General features: G+C 36.2%; 2 protein-coding genes and 1 long non-coding RNA gene across 3 annotated transcripts; 1 reads left to right on the plus strand and 2 right to left on the minus strand.

Moving 5' to 3' along the window:
* Positions 1-6,306: 6,306 nt before the first annotated feature.
* On the plus strand, positions 6,307-9,044 carry LOC108337226 (putative pentatricopeptide repeat-containing protein At1g09680). Its single transcript, XM_017573705.2, has 2 exons — positions 6,307-8,360; positions 8,436-9,044. Exon 1 carries the CDS (start codon positions 6,325-6,327, stop codon positions 8,149-8,151), a length of 1,827 nt encoding a protein of 608 aa, XP_017429194.1. The 5' UTR covers positions 6,307-6,324; the 3' UTR covers positions 8,152-8,360; positions 8,436-9,044.
* Positions 9,045-15,462: 6,418 nt separating this feature from the next.
* LOC108337091 (aspartic proteinase PCS1) lies at positions 15,463-17,219 on the minus strand. The gene has a single exon (XM_017573538.2). It carries the CDS (start codon positions 17,133-17,135, stop codon positions 15,849-15,851), a length of 1,287 nt encoding a protein of 428 aa, XP_017429027.1. The 5' UTR covers positions 17,136-17,219; the 3' UTR covers positions 15,463-15,848.
* Positions 17,220-18,003: 784 nt separating this feature from the next.
* On the minus strand, positions 18,004-21,218 carry LOC128197928 (uncharacterized). Its single transcript, XR_008250663.1, has 3 exons — positions 20,930-21,218; positions 18,805-20,759; positions 18,004-18,441 (listed from the first exon to the last, which is right to left on the minus strand). It is a non-coding gene; the product is annotated as an uncharacterized LOC128197928 (long non-coding RNA).
* Positions 21,219-27,391: the final 6,173 nt, after the last annotated feature.

Genomic DNA, 27,391 nt, shown 5'->3' on the forward strand with positions numbered 1-27,391 from the left:
ACTTGTTTCTTCTCATAGGGTAGAATTGTCTTCTTCACATACAAAATTATTGGTAAGAACGTGTTGTTCTCTCATTGAAAATTTTCTGAATAGAGTGTGGTTGGAAGTACGGGAGCAATAACTTCACAGTGAAATCCATTTTTTTTATGTACATGATCGAGAGTATACTGAATTATGTTATGTATGAATGCGAAAAGTAACAACTCGTATTTATTACATAGAATATTATAATTGGCTACAATGTGATATATATAGTTAGACATAATTAAATATTATGTCCAATATTTCATCATTTATGATTTTTTTATTTTAGTTATTAACTATATCAATTTTTATTTATTTGATAATATTATAGTTATTATTATAATCATTCATAAACATCAAATTTAGGATAGTATTTATTCTTATTATCCCAATTATAGGTTATTGTAGGTTATTTTTTTTATTTAAACACATTCATTATCAATGCAAATTATACAATTTAATATATTTTTTTCACCTTGGTATCCAAGCTTTAATCCATAATCACAACAATCATGTCATTTGCTGCCAATTAAAAAATGACCTTTCATTTATAATCTGTGTCAAGTTGGACAAGAATAATTATCCACTATGTAAATATATAGTATATATTACTCGTGATCAGAGGCTGCAAACTTAATACCTATATGTTAGGAAAGATAGAATGTCTCCACAAATTCATTGTTGAGGATAACATGACAACAAAAGTCAATCCTAGTTATGAGGATTGGAAAGCTCAAGATCAAGCCATTTTAGGATGATTGATGAATTCTATGTCAATTGACATTGCAACTCAATTGCTTCATTGTGAAACCTCTAAATAGATGAAGCTTAAAGTCTTGCTGGTACGCACACCAGATCCAAAATCGTCTATTTTAAATATCAAATTCACAACACATGAAAAAAAGACATAAAGATGAAACAATATCTTGGCAAGATGAAAAACCTTGCTGATAAATTAATGTTGGCAGGTTCACCAATTTATAATTTTGATTTAGTGATTCAAACACTAAATGGTTTGGATTCTGATTACAATCCAGTGGTTATCAAACTATTTTATCATATTAACATCAATTGGATTGAATTGCAAACCCAATTGTTAACATTTGATAATCGATTAGATCAACTTAATAATTATAATCGTCTTAATTTGAATGCCTTTGCAAACTTTGTTGCTAAGAATGAGTTCAAAGACAATAGATTTAGATCCCAGAGTGATTGGAGAGCTTTTAATTTCAAAAGCAGGAGAGGTGGCAGAGGAAAAGGTAAGATATCCAAACCAATATGTCAGATATACAGAAGGATTAGCCACACGTGGAAAACTTCCTTTGTTGACAATGAAAAATAAGGAACACATAAGACATTCATAGCTTAATCTTATCAAGGTCAAGATCATGAATTGTATTTTGACAGTGGAGCCAACAACCATGTGACTCACCAAAAGGGACAAAATTCAGGAACTTGGTCAAAATGATCGTAAGAATTCTTTACTTGTTGGTAATGGTGAAAGACAGAAAGTAATGGCTCAAATAAACCAAATTGAATAATCATCATCCGCATGATGTTCTTTATGTTCCAAAAATTTGCTAAGTATTTCAAAATTGATTGTTTGAAATAATATTCTTGTTTAGCATGAAGAAAAGTGTTGCTTTGTGAATGACAAATTGACAAGGAAAGCTCTTCTAAAAGGGAAACTTACAAATGACTTATATCAATTATGTGACAATAAAGACTCTTATGTTTATATGTTTCTTAAAGAAAGTTGGCATAAGAAACTTGGACATCCCAAGAATAAAGTTCTAAAAAAGGTCTTGAAGGAATGTAATGTGAAAACATCATTTAATGACTCATTCACATTTTGTAAAGCTTGTCAGTTTGGTAAACTACACATGTTGCCTTTCAAAGGCTCTTCCTCACATGCTAATAGAATTTTAGATTTAATTCATACTGGTGTTTGGGGTCCTGCTCCAATTTTTTCTCCATCTAGGTTCAAATATTATGTTCATTTTATTGATGATTTTAGTAGGTTCACATAGATTTTTCCCTTAAAGCAAAAATCATAAACTATGTCTTTACCTTTTTCAAAGCTATGATTGAAAATCAGTTTAAAAGAAAACTTAAAGTCAAAAAATGTGATGAAGGTGGTGAATTTAAACTTGTTCAAAGGATTGCCTCAGAATTAGAAATTAAATTTAGAATGCCTTGTCCCTAAATCTCTCAACAAAATGGTAGGGTTGATGTTACCAATAAGGAGTATTGGTAAATCTTGAAGAAATTTGTTTTGATGATGCTACAAGAAGTTTTAGTTGAAGAAGATATTAGAATTAGTTAAAAGCAATTTGTAGAAATTAAATGTAGTAGGAAATTCTTGTAAACCTTGTAAACTTGCATTTTTAACTGCAATAATCGATTATGGAATGGCAATAATCGATTATCACAAAGTCATACAGGAATAATCGATTATCTCTTCATATAATCGATTATCACATTTTGAAAACCCTGTAACGGACTTGAATAATCGATTATCACTTACAATAATCGATTATTCATGGCAGTTGGGAGCTGACCTTTGGCATTCAGTGTACTTGGCTATATATTTTGATTTGGAGAAATCAGAAAAAAAAGTTGTTAAACAGAAGCTCTTGCAGAATACTGTTTGTCAGAGGAAGTTCTCAGAAGCTATAGTTCAAGTTCCCTTGCTTGGTCTCGTGAACAGGAGAGGCTCGTGTGTCGTGTGTCGATAGTCGGAGCAAGCTCTCTTCGAGTTAGCAAGGTGCTTTGCCTGGTCTCGTGAATAGGAGAAGCTCGCGTTTCGTTTGTCGATAGTCGGAGCGGTTCTCTTCGAGTTGGCAGAGTGTTCTTCTTCCGGTTCGTTCGTCGAAGGAAGGTTTATTTATCTGCTTTATTCACTATTTGTTGTAATTTGTGAAACCATTTTTAGTGAAAAAGGTTAATCACTATTTATAGTGATTAACGACTGGACGTAGAATCTTTTGATTCGAACCAGGATAAAAATTATGTGTTGATCTTCTTATTCCCTACACTCATTTTATTGTACGTACATCAACTGTTTGATAAATTTTCTCTAAGAAAATTGTTTTTCTAAAACGGACCATTAAACTTGATTTGTGACCGTAACACGCTTTCTAAATATTTTATTCCGCTGCGCGACTCTATAACGGTACCGATTGTTCCAACAGTTGAGAGAAAACACAGATATATTGCTGAACTTGGCCTAACCCTGTTAGCACAAGTCAAAATGCCTTTATATTACTAGTGGGGAAGCCTTCTCAACTGTTGTTTACCTAATCAATAGATTATCATAATAAATAATCCAAACAAAAGTCCATACTCTTTGGTTCACAAGAAAGAACCTGAGTAGGAAAACTTGAAACCTTTTGGTTATGTCGGTTATCCTTGTCTCAACCATACAATCAAAACAAGCTTCGGACAACTAGGTGTATGTTTCTTGGTTACAGTAATTCACACGAAGGATACAAATGCATTAACTCTCATGGGAGAATTTTCATCTAAAAACATGTGATTTTTAATGAGAATCACTTCCCTTCTCATGAAGGTTTCATTGACACAATAAATTCTTTAAAAGAATTAACTAAACCTATGTCAATTTTGCTTCCTAATTACTCTAGATCTACCACTATCAATAATACTCTTGAACCAGGAAACAATACTATAAGTCATCATAAAGAAATCACAAGTGATAGTCTTGTCAACACTGATATAAATGAAGGATATCTTGTGAGTCGTTACTAATAACAATACATCAAGAGAAAGTCAAGAAAAAGGTTCAATATCAGTGAAGCTAGTAGAAAATAGTAGTCAAATTGAAATTGAAAGTAATCATCCCAACACCAACACCCACTAGATGGTGACCAGAAGTAAAACTGAAATTTACAAGCCTAAGCAACCATACATAGGATGGAAAAAGATTTGTGAAGATGACAAAGAACCAAGAAATGTTAAGGAAGCCCTAATCAACCCATAATGGAAAGAAACCATGGACACTAAAGTCAAGGCTCTAATGTCTAATCAAACTTGGACATTAATGTCATTCAAGGGTCAAGAAAACATCATAGACTCAAAACGGATATTCAAAATCAAGTATAAAGCAAATGGTTCAATCGAAAGAAGAAAAACAAGACTTGTTGCGAGAGGTTCCCCACAAGCAACAAACATAAAATTTCATGAAACTTTCAGTCATGTTGTCAAGTCCAGCTTTGTCAGAATTATATTAGTCATAGTATCATAGTAATACATTTCATTTAGGATGTTAGGCAACTCAACCTAAACAATGTCTTTCTAAATGGAAATTTGAAGGAAACAATTTTTATGCATCAACCTGAAGGTTACATAGACTCAACCAAACCAAATTATATATGTAGATTGTCCAAGGCCATATAGGATTTGAAGCAAGCACCAAGAGCTTAGTTTGATAAACTAAGAGACACTGTTACGTTAGAGTTTCCAAAACACCAAAAGTGATTCTTCTTTATTCATTCTTATAGAGGTACAAATCATATTACATTCCTTCTCATTTCTGTTGATGACATTATTGTAACATGAAGCAACCGTCAATGCTTAGAAACGTTCATCAATCAATTAAATGTTGTTTTCTCTCTGAAAAACTTAAGACATATACAATATTTTCTTGACATTGAAGTACACAAGAATGATAATGGAATGTATCTAAGGCAAACTAAGTACATAAAAGATATTCTAAAAAAATTCAACATGGAGACAATTTCAGCTTATCCAACACTAATAGTGTCAGGTAGACAATTTACTACAGAAGGGGAACCAATGATCAATTTTATTGTGTATAGATTTGCAATATTTGACCAACAGAAGGTCGGAGATTGCCTTTGTTGTCAACAAACTCAGTCAATACATGAGCACACCTACCATGGATCATTGTCAAGGAGTAAACAAAATTATAAGATATCTTCAAGGCATAATGAACTTATGTCTACACATAAAACTCTCAAATGATCTTGACATAATGGGGTATTATGATGTAGATTGGGCAACCAGTATTGATGATAGAAAATCAGTGGCAGGACTGTTTGTGTTTCTTAGAGAAATTCTTGTTTCTGGTCTTCAAGAAGACAAAAGGTAGTGTCACAATCAAGCAAAACATTAGAATTCAGAGCCCTGACTGACCTTGCAACTGAAGTAACTTAGGTTAGATCTCTATTGATTGAACTAAATTTACCAATGCTCAAAAAACCAATTCTATGGTGTGATAATCTAAGTGCCAAGTGAATTGCTTTTAATCCAGTCATGCACGCACGATCCAAGCACATTGAGATAAATGTGCACTACATATATGATCAATTCCTACAAAATGAAGTAAATGTGATATATGTTCCTACTACTGATCAAATTACAGATTATTTGACTAAATCTCTCACTCATACAAGACCAACCAAAACCAGCAATCCCACAACTCTGTTTTGAGCAACAAAGTTATAGTATGCATATGTTTCACCGAGTGGAGCAATTACATATATGAATCAATCATGTATTTTCATTAAAAGATGACAAGTAATGAACTCGTAATCAACCATGTATTTGACTATGTCACCACCAATTTGAGACAGAGAGTTAGACAAAATCAAATATTATGTTCAATATCATATTGTTTATGACTCTTGATTTTTTATATTCACAATATTAATTTTTATTTATTATGTAATATTACAGTAATTATTGTAATCATTTATCATCATCCGTTTAGGATAATATTTGTTCTTATTAGCACAATTATAATATGATCAATGCAAATTATATAATTCAATACATATTTTTATCTTATATATATATATATATATATATATATATATATATATATATATATATATATATATATATATATATATATATATATATTATATTATATTATGGGATAACAAACTAACCAGATTGATTTTCTTTTCAAGTTTATTGGATTCTCACTTGTTTAAGTTCTAAAATCTAAATGATTTTCATTTATTTTTTTCTTCAAAATTGGACAAATTTAATTATTATTATCATTCTTTCAAATATAAATAATGAATTCTCTCATATTCTGTCAAATTTCTCGATCACTTCAATTTTTTTAAGTAACATTATTTTCTATATCTATTATGATCGACGATAGTTTTAAATTGATGTAGTATATGTTGAAACTTCTCTACTATATCAAAAAACATATTTATATCCTATATTATTACTCATTTATATCCTATATATATATATATATATATATATTCTCTGTAAAACACGGTGAAGGTAAGAGAGCAGATGGCCATGGCCCTCAACTTGAAAATCAAACTGTATCATGACTTTGAATCCCTTTGTTCCTGCGTTGGCCTTAACCTTCACCATCTTCCATTTTCCTCTCTCTCATTCTTCCCCTACGAAGACCACGACCTTCTATGCGCAATCTCCGAAGCAATCCAAGATTCCCAGAACAAACACAACCATGATTACTCTCAGAACCCAAGACTCCGGCGCATCCTCCCTTCCCTTACGACGCGCCACGTCGCCAACCTCATCACCCTCAACCCTCTCTCCCTCTCCCCTTCCTCCCTCCTCTCCTTCTTCAACTACCTCGCATCGCGACCTCCCTTTCGCCACACGCTCCATTCCTACTGCACCATGCTGCACTTCCTCTACCTCCACCGAATGCTACCCGAAGCACACTCCCTTCTTTCCTTCCTTGTTTCGCGAAAAGGATCCAACTCCGCTTCTTCCCTTTTCTCTTCCATTATCCGCACCATGCCTCCTCGTCACCACTCCGCTGGCATAGTCTTCGATGCTCTAATGTGCGCTTACGTTGATTCCGGGTTTATACCCGACGCTGTTGAGTGTTTCCGTTTGGTTACGAAGAATAAGTTCCCCGTCCCGGTTCGCGGTTGCGAGAATCTGCTTCGTCACGTGGTCAGGTTGAAACCCCTTGAAGTTGAGCGTTCCTGGGGTTTATATTTGGAGGTTTTGGATTCTGGGTATCCGGCAAAAATTTATTTTTTTAACGTTTTGATGCATGGGTTTTGCAAAGTTGGTGACGTTGGTAATGCGCGGTTGGTGTTCGATGAAATTCCCAAAAGGGGTTTGCGGCCGACGGTTGTTAGTTTTAATACTTTGATTAGTGGGTGTTGTAAAGTGGGGAATGTGGAGGAGGGTTTTCGGTTGAAGGGTGTTATGGAGAGTGAGGGAATATATCCTGATGTCTTCACTTTCAGCGCTTTGATCAATGGCTTGTGTAAGGAGGGTAGGTTGGATGAGGGGAGTCTTTTGTTTGATGAGATGCGCGGGAGAAGATTGGTTCCGAATGGTGTTACATTCACTACTTTGATTGATGGGCAGTGCAAAGGTGGGAAAGTTGACTTGGCTTTGAAGAATTTTCAGATGATGCTGGCTGAGGGTGTTAGACCTGACTTGGTTACGTATAATGCATTGCTCAATGGTCTATGTAAGGTTGGAGATTTAAAGGAGGCTAGGCGGCTTCTGGATGAGATGAGTGCGAGTGGTTTGAAGCCTGACAAGATCACCTTCACTACACTGATTGATGGATGTTGCAAGGATGGAGAAATGGAATCTGCGTTGGAGATTAAAAGGAGAATGGTTGAAGAGGGGATTGAACTTGATGATGTAGCTTTCACAGCGCTTATCTCTGGGCTTTGTAGAGATGGGAGAGTTCATGATGCGGAGAGAATGTTAAGAGACATGCTGAGTGCTGGTTTCAAACCGGATGATTCAACGTATACCATAGTAATTGATTGCTTTTGTAAGAAGGGTGATGTTAAGGCGGGATTCAAGTTGCTCAAGGAGATGCAACGCAATGGACATAGGCCAGGAGTTGTCACGTATAATGCGCTAATGAATGGAATGTGCAAGCAAGGTCAGATGAAAAATGCTAAAATGCTGTTAGATGCAATGCTTAATTTGGGGGTGGCTCCAAACGATATTACGTATAACATTTTACTAGATGGTCATTGCAAGCATGGAAGCTCAGTTGATGTTGACTCATTTAATTCTGAGAAAGGACTTGTTGCAGATTATGCTACATATAAAGCACTTCTTAATGAATCAAGTAATAATACTTCAAAAGATCGCCTAAAGAGATGATGGTTACTGATATATGTTTACCCGAACTGCAGTAATTGTTGGGCCTGGCTTACAGATAAAACATCATCAGAGTAAATCAAATGTAACCGCACTATCATCATTGAAGCAGAAAGAACAGGGCAGATAGGATATGTTCTCAATTTCATTTTTGTGTGATTCTTTATTTAATTGCCAGAATGGTAAAAGTACCATGCAAGAAGGCAAAGGAGGTAATTTTTCTTGCTTCGCTTTTGTATAGTGGATAATAATAATAATGCTAATTGAAGTTCTTTTGTCTGCTTCAGTGATTCCTTGCAAATAAAGCAACTTGGCTGCTATTGTCAATGCAAGAAGCCGAAGTTGCTTCTAACGGTTAAGGTGACTAGCTAAAGGGGAGGTTCCCAGATGATTCAGTTGCATTTCAATGGCTTTTTACTACCAGATATGGGTGCCAAGTTACTTCTTAAGGAAACACTTTGCTGATGGAACAAGCGACATGTATGGATGCTATTTATATGGAAGAATATGCCCCTTAAACAGAGCATGTGGAAGAATATGCCCCTTAAACAAATCATGTGGAAGAATATACACTCAGATTTGAGAGTATATAAGGTGAAAAAACCTCTTCTGTTTGATTTTCTTATTCTTTTGTTTTTCCTTTTTGTCATTTGGCTAGCTGCATACACGTTGGAAGCAGCAACAACACCTACCATAAGGTATTATCAGCACCCTTTTGCTTTCAGAAGTGGAAAGTGAAGGTAAGTCTTTGAAGAGAAGGAAAAATGGGTAGTTGTGGAAGGGAAGGTGTAGGGAAACAGTATATAAGATCAAAAGTCCCTCTTTTAAGATGGACTCTTGAACTGCATCGTTGTTTTGTTTATGCCATTGAAACTCTTGGAGACAATCATACTGAATACATTGTTTTCATTGTATAATTACTAATTTATTGATACGTAATACCACATATAGTTAAATTATTTACTAAAGTAAAAAATTTCTAAACAAAAAAAAATTCATTATCCTAAGAAAATATATTTGTATTAATTATTTATTGTTATTTTTTAATTCTACTATTTTAAATCATTTTTTACAAAAAAATATGTTATTTTTAAATATCAATTTATATTATAATTATTATTAAAAACAATTTGATAATTTTTATTTTTTATCTATTAAAATATTTTTTTATTATAACATTAATCAAATTTCTCATAATTTTTTATAATTTTTTATAAATTTTACTTCTAAATTTACTATCCATCACTTCTAAATCTTTTAAAATAAAATAACACTTAATTTATTTTAAAATCTTCTCAAATTTATCAATCTTTTCCAAATCATATCCCTTTGTCTCTACAGTGAACTCACATTTCAGCCCTTAATTTTCTCTTGTAGCTTCTGGCTCTCTCAGGCTTTATTCTTTTGTAGGGATTTGGGAGAGATGAATTGAATAGATTTGAGGGTAATTTTTTTATTGTTTTTTTAGTAGATTTGTGAGTAATTGAGAGTGGATTTGGAAGTAAAATTTGTGAGAATTAGTGTATGATTTGATTGATGCGAGAGATAAAAAATATTTGTTTGATTGGTAGAAATTGAAGATTACCAAAATGCCCTTAGTTATTAAAGTAATATAAAATGATAATTGTTAATGTTATATTTGATTGTAAAAATGTTTATATAAAATGATAATATTAATTATTAAAATTAATTTTAATATTGTAAAAAATATTTATTTTAGTAAAATAATTTTATTTTTAATTGTAATATTTTTGTAATTCAACATCTAACTTTCTTTAACAAGATGCACTTTAGAATGAATATTTATTAATTTTTTAACATTACTATAGCACATATGCAGATTTAAAATAATAAAAAGACCTTATAACAAGAACTTTGGCATACTACTGACCAAGTTATGGTTTCTTAATACAATTCAGTGACGCATGTGCTATGTTTTCGTTCTTTCACGATAATCTATCAGCTACCTGCTCTGTAACGGAGAAGAGAGTCAATCCTCTGCAGCCTCAACTGCTTCTTGAACCTGTTGATGAAATCATCAGCTTTTGCGTCCACCTCTTCGTCTTCTCTACACGATGTCGCTTCAAACCCTCGCCGTTTGTGGTCTCCGTCTCTCCACCTCCTCTTCCTCTTCATGTTCTATTGAGCCCCTCCTCTTGCTCGCCGATTTCGGCATCTCCGCCTTACCCGACCCGCCACTCGGATCCTCTCCCTGTATGGACTCCGATCTATACAGACGCGACAAGTTTAAGGACTGTAGCCGCTGCAAGAGCGAGGGATTCCGAACCAGTTCCGGTGTCCACCACCGAACATGGCGCCTGTAGCTTCATCGAACATGGCGCCTGCAGCTTCGTCAAACATGGCGCCTACAACTTTGTCCAACATGGCGCCTGCACCTCCACCACCAAGCTTTGAAATAAATGCTCCAAGGGAACCGAATAAGAAGACGTTGTAACCGAATCCATTATGAAACGCTACCCCAAACATAGAAGGAACCGAATACCAACGTTAGGAACCGAATACACCTTTCTTGTGCAGAATGAGAATCGAATAACCCCAACTGGGAATCGAATACGGGGTTTCATATAAACTCTTCACACTCCTGAAATCGAATACGAGTGGAGGGAACCGAATACACCTCCAACAAATTTTGTTTCAACCGCCACTGTTATTCATCTTCTGCAGCTTCAAACTCCTTTTCATCTTCAATCATAATCTTCATATGGCCATCTTTATTGCGTAAGGCTTCTCTCAAGCAATGAAACTCGGCAGCTCAAGAATCTTTGCTGAAGCACGTGCATACTCGTGAGTCCACAGTGAAAGGGTAAATCAGATATTGCACTGTAAATCCCTCCAAATCTCTTCGTTCTCGCGAGTGATCAAAAAGTGATGCATCCCGCAAATCGCAGCAATTCCTTCCTCGCTTTTCGTTTGAAGTGAACACAAAAATCATCACATTTCCTCGCTCACAAATCTGCGTAAACAGTGCGATCTGCTGAAGTGAACACAACGTCAATGTTTCTTTTAGATTAACCAATTGGCTGCACAACTCATTTTTTGTGGACACAAATTTGTGGAACTTTATGTTAGTTGTGAGTCAATCTTCTAAGTATATAGCTACGGATATGCTGCTGAGGACTCAAGTTTCATGCTCCCATCAGTGTAGTCCCTACTCTACTGGTATAGTCTAGTATTTAGAAGCTTCATCATTGGAAGATATCATCATCTGCAGAAGTACACTGATATTATCAGGTAGTTATTTCATAGGTGTGAATTATGTTGGGTCCAGAAGAAGACAACTTTGTATTTGGAGTCGAATTCTTTCAGGATTTTCAAGGCTTTCTTGATTTCTTTAATCCACGCCATTAGATTGCAATGTACTATTAGATGTATATATAAGTGATGTAAATGCTATATTATTGTCCAAACTACACAATAATATAGTTTGTTCATGGCTTCATGAATAAATTTAAGTGGTGTTTCGGTAGGGATTTTATGGGACCGAGACACTAACCTTTCTGACGCTTGAATCATGTGCTCCACCTGCTCCTTTCGCCTGGACCACTCGGCTTCCATAGTATGACCGCTCGGTTGCTTCCTTGACATAGGAGGGAAGTACCTGCAAAAGACACTCCAACGCTCAAGTTATGAGCGGTTTTTAAGAACTGTTTATCACAATTTGTATTTAAGTCCTGATCGGACGTAAGTAGAATGTAAGTGGAACGTATCTGACTTTTAACCTTGGTCCTGTATTTATAGGTTATCACAAGCCTAATAAAATGTAAACAGACTTACCTTAAAATCTGGGCGGTTGCTCATAAACAGCTTTATGAATATCTTTAATCAGATATCTTTGATTATTTTAATTTATGCTAGGCTTTTGGTCCAAATATCATTTGAAGCAGTTGATTAACGCTATGGGCCCAATTACGATCCAATGCCTTGAAAATCATTTGACCAGATTGACTGTAACGAATGAACTGAACAGTCCTGATAGATAGACTAAACGGTGCTAAATGTTAACAGTTCGGTCTCCACTAGATATGATACAAGTGGTTTTCAAACAGTCATGAAAGAGTGATGGTACCCAAAGAGTAAAATGATTCAGCACATAACATCCTTTATTTTCTTGTAGTTGTTTTCTTATCATGACATTGATACGTTGTAATTATTGAAGGACTTGGTTGATTACTTTTAACAGATTTATCTTAGGAATGACAAATTTTTTACATAAATAAAAAAATAATATGTTTGTGCTAACCATTGATATGAAATTTTCCTGATAATAAATTGACTATCCGGATATAAAATTTAGGTTTTAAATTTAATATTACATGGATGCTATTATATATTGGAATCTTTCTATGTATTGAATGTGAAACTGACATCTGTCCCCATCCCCACGCTTAGTAGCCACCTGTTTGATCTTTTAATGTGATGACAAACATGCATGCTTCTCATTTTTCCATTTTATTTTCTTTCAGCTTTTTATAGTAATTAAGATGAAATTTTTCACCTTAATAACTAAAAATGAAATTTTACAAAAACCACAAGTGTTCAAATTTAGAAAGTTTAAAATAATTTAATAATTTTACAAAATATACAAGTAGTCCTTGTAAAAAAAGTATACCAAAATGAAGAGAACTTTTAGAGTGAATAGAGTCCCACCAATAATAATAATAAAAAAACAAAAAAACTCAAATAATTTATGGCCACTCAATATATATGTGACCCATTGAATTGAAAGGGATGTCCAAGTGAGCCTCTTTCAGGCTTTGGTTCACAGCGGACCTTATGGTGGCAACAAGAGTTTATCCCCATTTTTTTTTTTATATTTATATAAATTAATATATAATTTTAAATATTTTTTGAAACTTTAATGTGGTCGGCGGCGAGGGTGGCCAGACGGTGGCCAACAACGGACGACGGTGGCCGACGACGGAGGCCGGCGGTGGACGGTGGCCGACGGCGGGCAGCAGGCAGCCACGGGCAGCGGGCAGCGGCGGACGGTGGCGGGCGACGAAGAACTGTGGCGTCGGACAGATATATATTATGAGACAGAAACCAGAGCGGGATCGACCCTCTCTGATACCAACTTAAGATTGAAACTGTAAAATAATTCTAGAGGACTTAATAGGGTAATCCTAAACACAATATAATCATGATAAATACCCTTGACACACTATAATGATGATAAAATAGGATAAATATCCTAACAGTTTTATATATTTGGTGCCTTCAAACCTTTTATATATTAATATAAAAATTTTGACACCCAAAAATATTTGTTGAAGATCTATTGCCTATTTATTTTGTCAATTGGGACTCTTATTTTCTCTACATCAATTTCTTGTTCATTGTTTCTCAACTTGATAAAATGATGTCAAAATGATATAAAAAATATTAGAAAAATGATCATTTTGATATTGGTTAGAAATATAGTATTATTTTTTTATATAATAATAATAAATAATTTATTATTCTTTGTATTTCGTTGAGTTAATAGAATAACAAATAGCAACACTTATTTCATGGAAGGTCTTGTATTTTTAGGACAAAGAATAATAATTCTAAATTTGATTCGTCGGTCGACCTTATGCTTAATTATTTTCCTGAAATATAAGAAATAAATTTTTATTTAATTTAATCACACAAGTTATGAGTCCCAAATAACTAGAGAGGTATTTGGTCAGAAGAAATTTCTAATATTTAACTATAGCACCCAGACGAAAGAGAGGGACGAATTAAAAGATAACATGTTTTTCTTTATAAATAAAATTAAAAAAAGGATGATTAATAATTGACTTTAAATACTCTAACTGAATTTTCCATAGCGTTGAACTACATCATCATCAAAACTTAACATAACACCATCAATCTCTTTCTAGTTAAAGTTTATATATTATACATTTTAATTATTTGCTCACTATTTAAAAATAGTCAATATAATATCAATTTTAATTTAATTAAACTTGTTATCTTTACTTAATTGTTAATAATTAATTATTTTATATGCCTATAGTAAAATTAAAGTTATAAATTATTAAAAATGTTACATTATTTAAATAGTTATGATGTGAGCATTTCTCTAACTTATTTTCAAGTATCTAATCTTTGGAATAGTTCATTGCATTGACAATAACTACAACAACAAAAATTGAGAGGATATATTGATTAAAAAGATATTAATTTAACAAAAGTTGTTATTGTATATCTTTCTTTTACATTAATTAGTTTTGGTTTGTATATAATTATTATTTTTTATCATTGATGATGTTTTAATTTAAATATGAAAACTATAGAATTACTTGATAATGTTAATACTATCAATAAAGTTCGTATCATATCATACATGACAAAGAATAATATGATACAATAATTCTATTAATTTTTCATTCTTGTGCATTTCCAATTTACCTCCTTCTTTCCCTATCTCACCATGCACCATGATCTTGAAGTTTATATGTAGCTTCATCAAATCTGTTAGTATATTCTACAGATGAGACAGAAAATGTTAACATGTTATATATATATATATATATATATCATTTGTTCAATAATACGATAAGATGACTGCCTTAAATTTTATAATATTCACTAGCAAAATAACTTTAGAAAGAAAAGTAAAAAGTGCTTCAATAGTTTTCTCAAATACTTATACTCTATGACAACACATTGAGTTGTGTAACATATAATCGAACAGAAAGGGAAAACTTTATCCCTTGGCTGGTAAGATTTGCAAAAGAAAATATACTTTGATTGGAGGCAAAGTAATTTAGAAGTATAGAGAAAAGCCACGTGGACATTAGTTAAAAGCAAAAAAGTAAATGGTTGAAGCAGATTTTATCCTTAACAAAACGACACAAGGTTTATGTAATCATGTGAATGATGTGACTGTCGGGAATTATGTGGAAGCAGTTCGTGTTTTGGGCCGTCTCAGTCTCTGAAGACCCTACCTTGCATCCTCGTAAAATCCTATGGCCACTTGCCACGACCACAACAACTACCGTCACTCTTGACTTTGTTCCCTTTTGCACAACACAACCCTCTAACTTTCCCTTCTTCCGTTTTCGGCATATTTTAATTCTTCTTTTTACCCATTCTTCACTCTTTACTTGTGGTAGTTCTTTGTTAAATAGTCTATTCATATAAAGTTTAAGTGCCCTCTTCAATCAGCTGAGTCTTATTCAATCGTCATCTAGTGTCACTGATAAGGATCCCCTACATGAACCCTAATTTCCTACTGACCAACCGTTCGTTTAAAAGATTATATTTTTAATTAGAAATTAAGTATATATCATTATTAGATATATAAGAGAGCATGATCTTATTTTGTATATATATGCTTGAAGCTTATCTGAATTACATACAGAAACTATACACACAAGCATTATTGATGGATGCACTCTAATCGTTATCTATACACTATGAGTCCCCGTCAGATTAATAAACAGGCACGACTTAAATATGACACAAGGCAATGGGTCTTTCTTTCGCCTCCCCCGCATGCATGCGTCCAAAACGTTGACGTTTACCCCTCTTAGACCTCACAACAAACATCTCTTTTTCTTCCCTTCTTTGACAGCTCCAAATCCCAATGTCACTCATCCATCTAATCTATACAGTAACCATGCTGTAACACTTCCTTACGTCCTACTCATCGTAACCGCATGCACCACCACGCACTCTAATGGTTACTCCTACGATCTGCTACAATCGGCTTCGCCGAACCCGATTCTGTGATTCGCCAGGTCGAACTCCACCCACAGATTCTGCTGATGGATGTTCCCTATGATGTTGCTGGCTGCACCCAATCTCTCCGACCTGCCAATTCCCACGCAGTGGACCCCACCGCCCACGTCAGCCAGCACCCTCTCTTTTGGAACCACTATCTCAACGCCTTTCTCGAATTCCAACACCACGTCCCCTATCAGCCGTCCGATTGACTCCCTCGCGGAACCGTCAAAACACATGTCCGCGACTCCGCCGTACACGTACCCCTTCTTAATCCTTGGGCCAACAACTCTAACTACCTCCTCCCGCACCCTGTCGTAAGCCTCGTCGACCAAGAAGGTGAATTCGGATCCTGAGTCGATCATCGTCTGCCCCGACCCGCCGGCGTCCGGGCGGAAAACGGAAGGATTGATGTTTAGCCTCTTGCCACCAATTCTAATTCCCTGCATGGGGACGGTGTAGGCCAGCGGGTCCAAATTCGGCATGCGTTGACTTTGACTAAACGTCAACATGCTGACGTAACGGAAGCGCGCGGAGTTGGGGTTGTTGCCGAGGTAGAACGACCCGGTTGGGAGGTTCCCGGATCCGGATACTCGCGTGGGTACGCAGTACGAGAATTTGGTGATTTTGGCCTGCGAGGGAAAGGAAAGGCGGCCGAGGTTCATTCCGAGAATTCCGCCGGCGTCGCGGGACTCGGTAGCGCAGCCGAGGGTAAGTGGAGGGGTTGTTTGGGAAGGTGAGAAGGTTAGTTTTTCTCGGACGAGGTTGCCCTCGGCGTAGGTGCCATCGGCGTAGAAGTAGGAGTAGTGGCAGAGGCGGTTCTGGTCGCATGTTGTTGGGAGAGTAAAATCGGGGACGCGAGGTTTGCAGAGAGGGTGGGTGCAGGGGATGACGTAGAAGGAGGAAGAGAGAGAAGGGTCAAAGGACACCGTTGGGGGAGTTTTATTACGACACTGAATCCACGAGAGTTGGCTTCCTGTATCCAAAACCATTTGTTGATGCTGCGGAGGTGTCCCTATGGGGAGGCTTACCACCAGAGCCATCGAGTACTTGAACGGCAACTTTACGTTGTACGAGGCAGAGGAAAGGCTTCTCAGTTTTGGGTTCGTCTTCAGAGGCTTCCCTGCGGAGATGGGAAGCGACCTGAGAGGGAAAGAGAACGAGACCGAATCATGTTTGGCGGAGGAGGAAGCGGAAAACAACAACACCGTACAGAGAAGTGAAAAGAGGGAAACAGGGGAACACAGAGCCATGGTTTTCTGTTTCCCAATGGAGAGTGCAGAGTCAGGGAGTGAGAGTGATGACCGGGGATTTATTTATACTGGCAAAGCCTTAAAAAAAACATTAATGGTTGTATGTTCTATTATTTATACAATTTTTATACTACCATTCTTTTATTCGTGCTTTACGTCATTAATGGTACATTTTTTTTTGCAAAAGAAGAAAATATAAATAGAATTTATGGTGTCGGAAAGAAACAATTGGACGGCAAAAGTGGGAAGTGCAGCCAGCCCCTAGGTGAGGACGCGTTTTCTTTGGTTGAGTGGGTGAATATTATGATACTTTAACAAAAACAGGTTGATGCGTGTTTCACATCCTCTATGTATGATCATACCCAATTAAATTTGGTCGAATCCATGTTCTATTTCTCTTCCTCTGGTCACCTCTTTTTGAATGTGGACGAAGTGGTTGAGTTCAATTCAGATATTATTTTTTTTAATACTATTTGTCCTGTTCCTACCTCAATGCCTACGATCGTTTCGTTTCTTTATTTCGTTACACTTGTTTATCAATGAAATTCTGACATGTGTACGCATGTAGCACACCATTGCCAACAAAATCATCCATTACTTGTGTAATGATGATATAGTGTACAAAGTCCTACTACAATTCAAAAAACTAGATAGAAATTATGCGAGAGATACTATTCCATTACATTAACCAATACATTATTAGTTACTTTATTTCGTTCTCTGGAAGATGCTATCTAATCATGCCATTCATTTGTTTTATTCATTTAATGACATATATTAAAATTAATCGTCGGGCTATCTAATCATGCTTACTATATTCTTCTCTTCTTATCTGGTCTCCCATATTATACGACCCTTTCAAAATTCAAGTTGTAAATTCCACTCAACCAGTCAACTTTGTATCATTGAGTTATTCTTTCTGATGGGTCCGAGTAGAAGTGATGGCTCATCGTAAATTGTGCAATGCTTTCGTATGGCAAAAACATCGAAAGAAAGAACAAAAAATCTATTATCTGTTAGGAAATGGTCGGATTGGTACAGAAATTGCTTAAAAGGGTGAATGTTTTCTAGCAATTTTTGTGTGGAAAAAGAAGGAAATAAAGACTCATAGTGTTGTGAAATAGCAAAAATGAGAAATGGTAAGTAAGATTTTGATGAGTTGGAAGGCCATTGATTTGGGGCAGAGAGATGTTGCAGTCAACCACAGCTGGAGCAGATCGCAAGTTGAAGTAGGCAACACAACACAACATGCAGCAGCCAACACCACCAACCATTTGTGTCTTGTTATGTAGGTCGGTCATAATATCTTCAAAACAAAATGAACCCAAATATTCTTTTAATATTGGAAACTCGACACTGCAACTAAATCTAACAACTTTGGTTGTTCTCTATATGTATTTTAATTTATGGATAATTGTATCTGTCGCTCGTTCATATATGCAACAAGAGACACTTAATGAAAAAACACAAGTTCAATGTTTAATTATGTTTCAATTGAATTGGTGCGAGGGTCGGTCGTCTTTTCTTACTTTGCTTTTTTTTTATTTTCAATTCTTTCTGAAAACACGATCCACTCCAATGGGTGTTGTTGACTTGTAGAAGACACGCTCAAGTGATATGTTTCATAAAGAGGTCTATATTTTATTATAATAGATCAAGATGTCTTTACCTGATCATTCACCTTGCATTTATAGGCTTTGCAATTGTCCAGCCCATTGAATGTCCATTAATGCAGTATAAATATACCCTGCCAATCATTCATAAATGTAATATATATGCATATGATACGATAATTACTCACATTAATTACCCAGATGGCCGATCTACTGTCCTCATGTCTTTGATCGATCGTCTCTCTTCAGTCTCTTGTCGGCGGATCCTGTATAGTACATAAGCCCCCCAAGCCCAAGCGAGCTCTTTGTTGAAAGAGGTGCGTAGGGATTATTATGAGCTTTAAAAGAGGTAGTTCATGTTGTATTTAGAGAGTCTATCTTCGATGTGTTTTAAGTCTTCATTGCTCCCTGTTCCGAGCGGCGAACTCTAGGAGTTCTCTTTGGAACTGTTCCCTAGAATGAATAAAAAATGCTAAGAGTTTTCTTTGAAACTTTTTCCTGTGCAAGAGATTTTCACTCCAAAAAATATGCGTTTAAATAAAATAAAGTAAACACTTCAATATTTTATAATGAAAAGAGATTGGAACCTGACAAAGTTGAACCTGTTGAGTAGTCGACTGATAGTTCTTTTTCGAACTTCCTGCGTTGAGCGGGGATTTCTGAAGTCCTTTTTCGGACTCCCCCAAGCGGCTTGAGGCATGAGTTATTTTTCTAACTTCCTACGTTGAGTGGGGATTTCTGAAGCCCTTTTTCGGACTTCCCCCTGAGCGGCTTGAGGCAGGAGTTATTTTTCTAACTTTCTGCGTTGAGCGGGAATTTCTGAAGCCCTTTTTCGGACTTCCCCCGAGCGGCTTGAGGCAGGAGTTATTTTTCTAACTTCCTGCGTTGAGCGGGGATTTCTGAAGCCCTTTTTCAGACTTCCCCCCGAGCGGCTTGAGGCAGAAGTTATTTTTCTAACTTCCTACGTTAAGCGGGGATTTCTGAAGCCCCTTTTCGGACTTCCCCCGAGCGGCTTGAGGCAGGAGTTATTTTTCTAACTTCCTGCGTTGAGCAGGGATTTCTGAAGCCCTTTTTCAGACTTCCCCCCGAGTGGCTTGAGGCAGAAGTTATTTTTTTAACTTCCTGCGTTGAGCGGGGATTTCTGAAGCCCTTTTTTGGACTTCCCCCGAGCGGCTTGAGGCAGGAGTTATTTTTCTAACTTCCTGCGTTGAACAGGGATTTCTGAAGCCCTTTTTCGGACTTCAGCCCGAACGGTGAACATGTTGTAGAGGATTGAATCTTCCTGTGCAAAATATTTTTACTCACAAAAAGCATGTGTTAAAGCAAAATATTCAATATTTTATTCTTATAACGAGATGGCATTGGAACCTGATAAGATTGAACGTTGGTGTGAACCTTCTTGTGCAAGATATTTTTACTCACAAAAATAAGCCTTAAATAAAATATTCAACATTTTATTTTATAATGAGATAACATTAGAACCTGATAAGGTTGAACGTAGGAGTGAACCTTCCTGTGCGAGATATTTTTACTCGCAAAAATATGAGTTAAACAAATATATTATAATTTATAAATTATAATGAAAAGTGGAATTTGTCAAGGTTGAACGTAGGACTGAACCTTCCTGTGCATGATATTTTTACTCACAAAAGTATGAGTTAAACAAATATATTATAATTTATAAATTATAATGAAAAGCGGAACCTGCCAAGGTTGAAAGTACGTAGGACTGAACCTTCTTGAAAGTTCTCAAAACAAAAGACATGCCTTTAGAAATTATTACGGAATTTTTTACTCTTGTTGCATAACCTGGTGTTGATCCGAAGTAGCGATGTCGAGACCGAGCGCGCGTTTGGTTCTTCGTGGCTTCATGGGGATGCCGCTCGACCCCACGGTGGGCGCCAAATGTTTCGGTTGAATTGGTCTGATGGTCGGTCGTCCTTCCTTGCTCTGCTCTCTTTTGATCTTCAATCCTCTCCAATAACACGATCCACTCCAATGGGTTGTTGACCTGGAGAAGATACTCTGACGCTCAAGTCAGATATGTTTCATAAAGAGTTCTATATTTTATTATAATAGATCAAGATGTCTTTACCTGATCATTCATTAATGCAGTATAAATATACCCTGCCAATCATTCATAAATGTAATATATATGCATATGATACGATAATTACTCACATTAATTATCCATTAATGTTCTTCAATGTGCCTACCAGGCCGACTGCCACTTTCGTCCAGATGACCGATCTATTGTCCTCACGTCTTTGATCGATCGTCTCTCTTCAGTCTCTTGTGGGCGGATCTGTATAGTACAAATTCGTTATTTAATCATATGACACATGAACCTTTATTCATCCAAATCGAGTGAGTTAATTTATCTAGTGTTCTATTAAGATAAGAATGGTCTAAAGAAATCATAAAGTGATGCGATATTGTAGCTTTTATAAATAGACAAACACTTTATCTTAGTAGTCACGACCAAACAAGGGGAGACGCTAGTTGAGTATAGATGACTTAAAATACAAATTTATTTTTTAAGAAAAAATTAAAATTACTTGTTCATAAATGATCATAAATGAGAGTTGTTGAAAGAAACTCTTAGTACACCACCATTTTAGTCTTTAAAGGCATAAAATAAAGACACGTAATACATTGTCACTATCATAGTTAAAATTAAAAAAAAATGGAATGAAAATATTTTTAATTATTTCATTTTAATTAATATGATTTCATAAACTTATTGTACTTTTTTTAGCTTTTATAATAATGTCATGTAATTTTACTCTTCAAATTGTGCTATATATGTTTGATATATATATACAATACAACTGTCTGACTTTTAGAGAAGCCATGGCAACTTTTCCTCCTTTTAAAAACGTCCTTTCTAAGATCAAATAAACACACAAAACAAAAGAAATGTGAGGATGAATGAGGAGACAAAAGAAATTAAAAAGGTACAACGTCAAGGTAAAGAACGTGATAAAGTTAAATCCGTGTATAGTTCACGGATTGATTACGGTATAAAGTGGTAAACTAATCACGAGATATGTAAAACAATTAATTAATACATATTTTAATCACTGAGACATATATAGTACCAGTTTTTTTGCTTTGTCTATTATATAAGGAAAAAAAATAATAAACATGTTATTCATTTTGGATTTTTAGGTGAGGTTTCAAGTACAAGTTTTCTTGCTCTTTTTCTTATTCGTGCATGAATGGGAAGTCTTGCGTCCATTGATGCTTCAAGAAAGTGATATATCACAGTGTTGGATTAAACGATTGCTAGATTAGTAAGTTAGAAGAAATGTTTGATGGATCTAAATTCTCTATTGAATTTTGGTCAATTTTCTGTTTTTAAAATACATTAATTTTTTAAATATATTTTTAAAATATTAAAATTAATGTATCTTAAAAACACACAAGGAACAACAAAAAATCTAGAAAAGAATCTGTATGTGTTTGATAGGAAGATTTTTTTTTTAGAAATTGAAAATTAAAAATATTAGATTATTATTTTCGATAAGATTCCTTCCTGGACTAAAATCAATAAAATTAAGCATAGTAAAAATTTTTGTAAATATTCTCTGTATGTGTCCAAATACATTAACTATAACACGCTTATAAAAAAAAGAAAAATTAACTATAACACTATGGGGGAATACCATGCCTTGGAAATATATTATCAAGGAAAATACTAGGTGTAGAAAATATTATAGTTAAAAATTATTGTTAAATTGTAGGGGGCAACTTTGGTTGGTCCAGAATATGCCTTTTGGATTTAACTTAGGTTTACTTTAATAAATTAAACTTAATAAATATTGTTGAGCGTGTACTATCATAGTTATATATAATTGTGTTAAATTAAAAAGTGTCAGTATATCATGCAAGTAGTAAAAAACTAGCACCCGTGATAACGATTTAGAGTATATATATCATGCAAATATAAGTTTAATTCATTATTTATAATTACAACTGTTAAATGAGCCACATATAATTCATTATTTATAATTACAACTGTTAAATGAGCTACATAATATGAAATACTAATTCTTTTACTTTTATAATTCATACAACTTTTGGTCCACTTAATGATAAGTTTTTTTTTTAATTATAAAATAAATTGTAAAAATATTCTCATTTATTATATTGTTTTATTGTAACTTGTACGTCAGTGAAGCAATTTAATGACAAGACTCAAACAATGTTGCGTGATAATAACTTTTCTCAATTACTATATTTAGACTAATGTTACAAAATGAAATCAAACGGATTGAAATTCAGGATCAGAAATAAATTCGGTTTTTGATTATTGTGTGAATTTGTTAAGTTTAGATGGGGATTTATGCTATTAATACTTATTGCTTTTGGTAGGTATTTTGTCGAAAGATGAACCTTTGCTGATGTGACTTTCCTTCTGATTCCTGAATCTCCTACTTCAGGTTTTTCAAGTCCAAGTTGAGGGGGAGGGTATCTGCAAAAGGCACCCCGATGCTCAAGTTAGACGTGTTGTTGAAGAACTTTAGCTCTTAATGAAATATTCAATGAATGATTAACACTGTTTGAGTATTTGAGAGTAATGGAATATGAGTAAAGCGTACCTGGCTTTTAACCTTTGCCCTGTATTTATAGGTTATCACAAGCTTAATAAAATATAAATAGACTTACCTTAAACAGATTTACCTTAAAATCCGGTTGGTTGCTCATAAACAGCTTTATGAATATTTTTAATCAGATATTTTATCAATAACGTAAATGCTGGTTCAATTGTGGTCCAACACCTTTTAACCTGGTTGCACCTGGTTTGACGAGCGTTGTAGCCCAACATCATTTTAACCTGGTTTATTGACGAGCACGACTACAGTAGAGTTGACGAGCGCTGCTACAGTAGATAGACTGATCGGTCTTGGATGCTAACCGTTCAGCCTAGATATCATACTATACATAATGTCCCCCAAGTTTGAGTTAGCCGTTCGGCTTTAGCCATGATTAACTATAGGACTTATGAGTTTGGGGGAGGCTGTATTTGTTGTATTGGGAGCGTGCTTCTAGGCATTGCTCATCTGTGGACCGAACGACGGGCTTTATGAGTTTTCTTTTTGAACTTTGCCATAGGCCGAGCGGTAAATGATGAGAGTCCTTTTTAGAACTTTTTCCCCTGTTGATTAACGACTTGGTAGTATCTTGTTTACCTGTTCCGAAGGAAGATAACAATCGAATATGACATGTCAAAGAATGTAAACAAGACTAACCCCTTTTATAAGATCGAATAGCCAAGCAGGGATGACCGCTCGGTTGGAGATGCTTGGATTAGGGTGACTATTCCTTAGCTCTTGGTTTTCGATCTAGAAGTTCCTGAAGAACCTCTCAATAGACGTGAATGACCGTCCGTGGCCCAGGAGTTCCTAGAGAACCTTCCAGTAGACGTGAATGACCGTCCGTGGCCCAGGAGTTCCTAGAGAACCTCCCAGTAGATGTGAATGATCGTCCGTGGCCCAGGAGTTCCTAGAGAACCTCCCAATAGACGTGAATGGTCGTCCGTGGCCCAGGAATTCCTGGAGAACCTCCTAGTGGACGAGAATGGTCGTTCTTGGCCCAAGAGTTCCTAGAGAACTTCCCAGTAGATGAAATTGGTTGTCCGTGGCCCAGGAGTTCTTGGAGAACTTCCTAGTAGACGAAATTGGTCGTCCATGGCCCAGGAGTTCCTAGAGAACTTCCCAGTAGACGAAATTGGTTGTCCGTGGCCCAGGAGTTCCTAGAGAACTTCCCAATAGACGAAACCTGTGAGGCCGAATGACCGAATGCTGGAACGCTTGAGGCCATGGAAGGCCTAACGGTTGAGGCCGAGTGGCCGAAAACCTGCGAGGCCGAATGGCCAAGTACCTGTGAGGCCGAATGGCCAAGCAGTTGAGGCCGAATTGCGGTATGGTTGTGAGACCGAACGGTCGAGCACCTGTGTGGCCGAATGGCCAAGTACTTGCGAGGCCAAATGGTCGTACGAACAGTCAAGCACCTGTGTAGCCGAATAGCCGAGTACCTGTGAGGCCAAATGGTCGTACGATTGTGAGATCGATCAGTCAAGCACCTGTGTAGCCGAATGGCCGAGTACTTATGAGGCCAAATGGTCGTACAAACGATCAAGCACCTGTGTAGCCGAATGGCCGAGTACCTGTGAGGCCAAATGGCCGAATGGAAACTGTCTGGTTTTATTCATATTAACGGTGTAAACACAAGTCTTATCAAAGGGATTTAACGTGACATCAAAATTTAACTAAAGCAAACTTGAGATGAGTCGCATTCCAAATGTTATGGAAGAATTTTTATCATATTTTCTAGTCGATACGGCCCCGAACCGAGCGGTAAGGGCTATGACTGCGGCTACGACTTCGCCTATGTCTACGTTCCTCTTTTCTGCTTAACCGTTCAGGACTTCTCGGTGGAGACCTCCTTTCTCTTACGCATTTTTGCATATGGCCTCCTCGGATCAGCCTTTCTATTTCATCTTTCAGTGCTATACACTCTTCCGTAGTGTGGCCGTGGTTTTGGTGGAAATGGTAGCTTTTCCTCCCGTCTGCGTTCGTTGGAGTTGCCTTCCTTCGGAGTGTGAGAAGTTCAGCATTGAGAGCTTCCTCAAGAACCTTAGCCCTCGGTGCATTGAGGGTGGTATAATGATTAAATTTGGGGAGACAGATAGGATCCTTCTAAGGGGAATCCCCGTTATTGTTGAATGATCGTTTTCCTTCTTTCTTGTTTCCTCCCGAAGTTTCCTGTTGCTACTTTTTTCTAGATTGCCTTATATCCTCAATACGAATAAACTTCGTTACTCTTTTTTGGAGTTCGTCCATATTTTTGGGCAGTCGGGCATACAAGCTTTCTGAGAAGTATCCCGCCTTCAGGCATGAAGGTAAATTGTTGATGATAAAAGTATGGTTAACATCTTTGACTCGTCGTGCAATTTCATTGTACCGTTTCATAAAGGCTTTTAGAGGTTCATCCTTCTCCTGCTTGGTGTTCACCAACTCTGCTGCTGTCAGCTCTTGCGCACGACTAGATGCATACTGCCTCCCAAAGAGGGTTTGTACAGTGGCAAAACAATCTACTGTATTCGGTGGAAGAGTGTTGTACCATGACAATGCCTCTCCCTCTAGTGATAATGAAAAGGCTCTGCACAGGATTGGGTCACTGTTGGAGTAAAACGCCATTGCATTGACGAATGCTCTCATGTGATCATCTAGATCGGTTGAGCCGTCATGTTTGTCAAACGTGGGAGGAGCTTTCTCCGGCATGGGTGCTTGCATGATTGTCGTCGTGAAGTGCAGTAGACCGATCGGTCTTATGGTCTGCAGAGGTGGTGGCTCTCTTCTTCCTTGGTCACCATTTGGATTCCCATTCGGATTACCGTTCGGATTGGTATTACGGCTGGTATTACCGTTCGAGTCAGTGTGGTGAGATTGCTCCTGGTTATTGTGGGTTCCATGGTTATTTTCACCATTATGAGCCCGTTGGGCTGACGACGCCGAGTGCTGCTTAGATTGTACCCGACGAGCCCGTTCGGTTCTTAGCATTGCGATCTCTTCTTCATGCTTTCGCTGCATCTCCTACTGAGCTCGTATTTGAGCTTGCAGTTGTTCTTGCATGGCTCGTGCTTGAGCCTGCATTTGTTCTTACATTTGTGCTATCAGATCTCTAGTGTTCTGTTGCTCGTCCGTGCTCCTTGTGGTCACCATTCGGGCTTCGTCTACTTGCTCTCGGCCCTACGGTAGGTGCCAAAATGTTTCGGTAGATATTTTGTGGGACCGAAAGACCAACCTTTGCTGACGTGGCTTTCCTTCTTTTGACCCCTGAATCTCTTGCTCCAAGTTCTTCAAGTCCAAGCCGAGGGGGAGGGTACCTGCAAAAGGCACTCCGACGCTCAAGTTAGACATGCTGTTGAAGAGCTTTAGCTCTTAATGAAATATTCAGTGAATGGTTAGCACTGTTTGAGTATTTGAGAGTAGTGGAATATGAGTAAAGCGTACCTGGCTTTTAACCTTTGCTCTGTATTTATAGGTTATCATAAGCTTAATAAAATATAAATAGACTTACCTTAAACAGATTTACCTTAAAATCTGGTCGGTTGCTCATAAACAGCTTTATGAATATGTTTAATCAGATATTTTATCTAATAACGTAAATGTTGGCCCAATTGCGGTCAAACACCTTTTAACCTGGTTCGACCTGGTTTGACGAGCGTTGTGGCCCAACATCATTTTAACCTAGTTTGTTGACGAGCACTGCTATAGTAGATAGACCGATCGGTCTTGGATGCTAACCGTTCGGCCTAGATATCATACTATACACTTATAATATTCTATATTTTTCAACTGAGTATAAAGATAAAAGTGAATACGAATATGTATATATCCCTCATTACATACCTATTTAAATTATTAAAAGATTTATAATTTATTAGGTAATTAATTATACTTATATATATATATTATTATTTTTAAATAGTTATATAAAATAAAATAAAAATGTATAACCAAGATTATAACAAGAGAAAAAATATATTTGAGAAGTGAGTAAATTTTATAGAATAAATCAAACACTTTTTTTTTACACGTTTTTTTGAATTGTTTGATTTGTTCCACAAAATTC

The sequence above is a fragment of the Vigna angularis genome, chromosome 7 (genome assembly GCF_016808095.1).
Source record: "Vigna angularis cultivar LongXiaoDou No.4 chromosome 7, ASM1680809v1, whole genome shotgun sequence".
Lineage (NCBI taxonomy): Eukaryota > Viridiplantae > Streptophyta > Magnoliopsida > Fabales > Fabaceae > Vigna > Vigna angularis.